This window comes from Dichomitus squalens, assembly GCF_000275845.1.
Source record: "Dichomitus squalens LYAD-421 SS1 unplaced genomic scaffold DICSQscaffold_139, whole genome shotgun sequence".
In the NCBI taxonomy this organism is placed as follows: Eukaryota; Fungi; Basidiomycota; class Agaricomycetes; order Polyporales; family Polyporaceae; genus Dichomitus; species Dichomitus squalens.
Window position 1 is genome coordinate 4,727 of NW_006767021.1, and position 2,256 is coordinate 6,982.

Below are 2,256 nucleotides of genomic sequence, written 5' to 3' on the forward strand. Positions count from 1 at the left end.
CGGATTTTGTCCCCGAAATCGTGCAAGGCATCGTAGACGTCGTTCTCCGCTCCGACGGGAAGTATGGCCCAGTCGACCCCATACAGTGGCCACAGATTTTCACGCCACGGTTCGGTTACCTATCCGCCGTCTTGAAACCTATCGCACCCCCACATCACTTGGCGCCGATGTTCACCCCCCCCTCCCAGACGGATTTCGTTCCCCTCACAGGCACCCCGGTTGCTGGGTTTGGGCATATCACCCCGTCATTCATTGCCCCCTTGCGCACGTTGGTCGAGGAGATGTCTCAGCGTATTGTGGACTTTGTTCGCAAGTGCGGTGGGGAGGAATGTGCCGATTTGCATTGGCACGGAGTCACCATGCGCAATGCGTTGTCGCGTCTGCGTCTCATGCCTGCCTCGTTCCCAGACCAGCTTCTACAAGTCACCGAGCTCCAGCGGCATTGGCTTATGGCCTCAGCGTATCTGGAGTACCAATGGAGATTGCGATCTGTTTCGTCCGCAGACGAAACGATATGCGCACATCTGCCTTTGATGGGCGCTTGGTCGTCCGAGCCTCAGCATGTCCAGCTTTTATACGGGGCAGGGATCCCAGTCTGGTATGTGCGCACTTCCCATATACTCCACCGCGAAATCTGCATTGCGAGGTCCACCACTCCCGTCGCCCCTAGCACCTTACAACTCGCGCGTTTTCCGGGCACCGATGGGTGTCTATTCCATGGCCTGGTCGGGGAGGCCCACCTCCACTCCATGATGCAAGGTGGGCATGGGTACCTCGACATCTCCCGTGTTCCCACAGCTTCCATATACTCGGGCGAAGACTATGGTCCAGGGATCACTATACGCGAGGCCAAAGCCGTCGGGCGCGCAGGGGGGTCCGCGTCCGGCTCACGCACTGCCCGGAGCTCGCAATCGCATGGAGAACACACTCTTTCCCAACGGAGCCTTCGCTCAAAACCCTGTAAGTGTAACTCATCCGCTCTGTATGTTTTGCTTTCTCAACGGCTCCGCTCAGACGACCGTAGAAGGGTTCCTGGACCCCACCCATCTCAGGTCCGTGGACGTGACAAGTTTGTGGAGTTCCCTCACAAGTGGATGCCGCCTGCCATCCCCAGCTGGTCTGAGGCCATGTTATCGGTCGACCGTTCTATGCCAGCCCGACCCGCGGATCAACTTTGGGGGTATTGGATTCCAGAACCCGCTCTGATTTTGGGGCCCAAGGACGAGGCGCGCCAGATCCGATATCTGACCAATTGGGTCCGTGCGCGACCTATTTGGTTGTACCTGCTGCGTGTCCCGGGATCTCGCCCCACTGGGGTCGGTGCCCAATACTGGCGGTCCTTCCTCAACGGTGTCCCGGAGGACTCCAGCTTGACCACTCGTACTGGAAAGCGCATGGTCGAGATCAAAAACCTTTTTGGGAGCGTGTTCCAAGACCACCAGTTCGATCTGGGAACGCGCGCACCGGTGGACTGGCATGGACATCATTTCGAGCACGTTCCAGAGGCTCTCGCGCCCGCAGTGATCTGGGAGATCTTCGAGTTGGGCTTCCGTTATGAGCTTTTGGCTTTGGACAGATTCCTGAGACCATCAATCTCCCGATCTCGTGCCGAGGAAGCGGTTCGAGAAGATCTACTCGCTACGGTGTTTCCGGGGGGTTGGTTGCGCGCGGTGGATGCGCTACCTTCCGGCAACTCTTCGGGCCTTTTCGCCACCCATCCGCACCGCAGAGTGACCGCCCTGAACGCGTTGCGGCTGGTCCTCATGCAGTGGCCTGGGTGTCCATCTGCCATTGTTTCCGCCTCCCCTCTCCAAGGCAATGATAGGGACGAAGTCATTGTGGATTTGGAGCGCGATCTCGCCAGTTTCTACGTCGATACGTTCTTCGCGTGTGCCGGTCGTGCACCTATCGTGCCTCACCTGTATCCCCTTTGAATGATTATATAATGCGTACTCGGCATCAACTTGCAACCGGCATCGTGACGCCGCCCGTATGATGTCTTCGGATGTTCTTTTTGCCACATTGCGCCATCAAGGTAGGTCACGACATTCGGTTTAGGTGAAGCGTCCCTCCTCCCACTGGTCTGGCTCACGTGCAGGGGCCTCCCTTCAATTGGTTGGCATGCCACTTGTTGTCCGATGTGTCTCCCCCCGTCTACGTGATTCTCGTCCTAGTATTCTTCATTTCCGCCTCGCCCACTGTTCTTGTTCCCAGCGTCGTCGATCCTCACTTATTTTCCACTTGGCCGCAATGCGA

At 57.7% G+C, this 2,256-nt stretch overlaps 1 protein-coding gene across 1 annotated transcript; it reads left to right on the forward strand.

Moving 5' to 3' along the window:
• Positions 1-167: 167 nt before the first annotated feature.
• On the forward strand, positions 168-1,934 carry DICSQDRAFT_175731 (uncharacterized protein; the record flags this gene model as incomplete). Its single annotated transcript, XM_007371622.1, has 2 exons — positions 168-960; positions 1,015-1,934. The coding sequence occupies 2 exons, from the start codon at positions 168-170 to the stop codon at positions 1,932-1,934; spliced, it is 1,713 nt and encodes a 570-aa protein (XP_007371684.1).
• Positions 1,935-2,256: the final 322 nt, after the last annotated feature.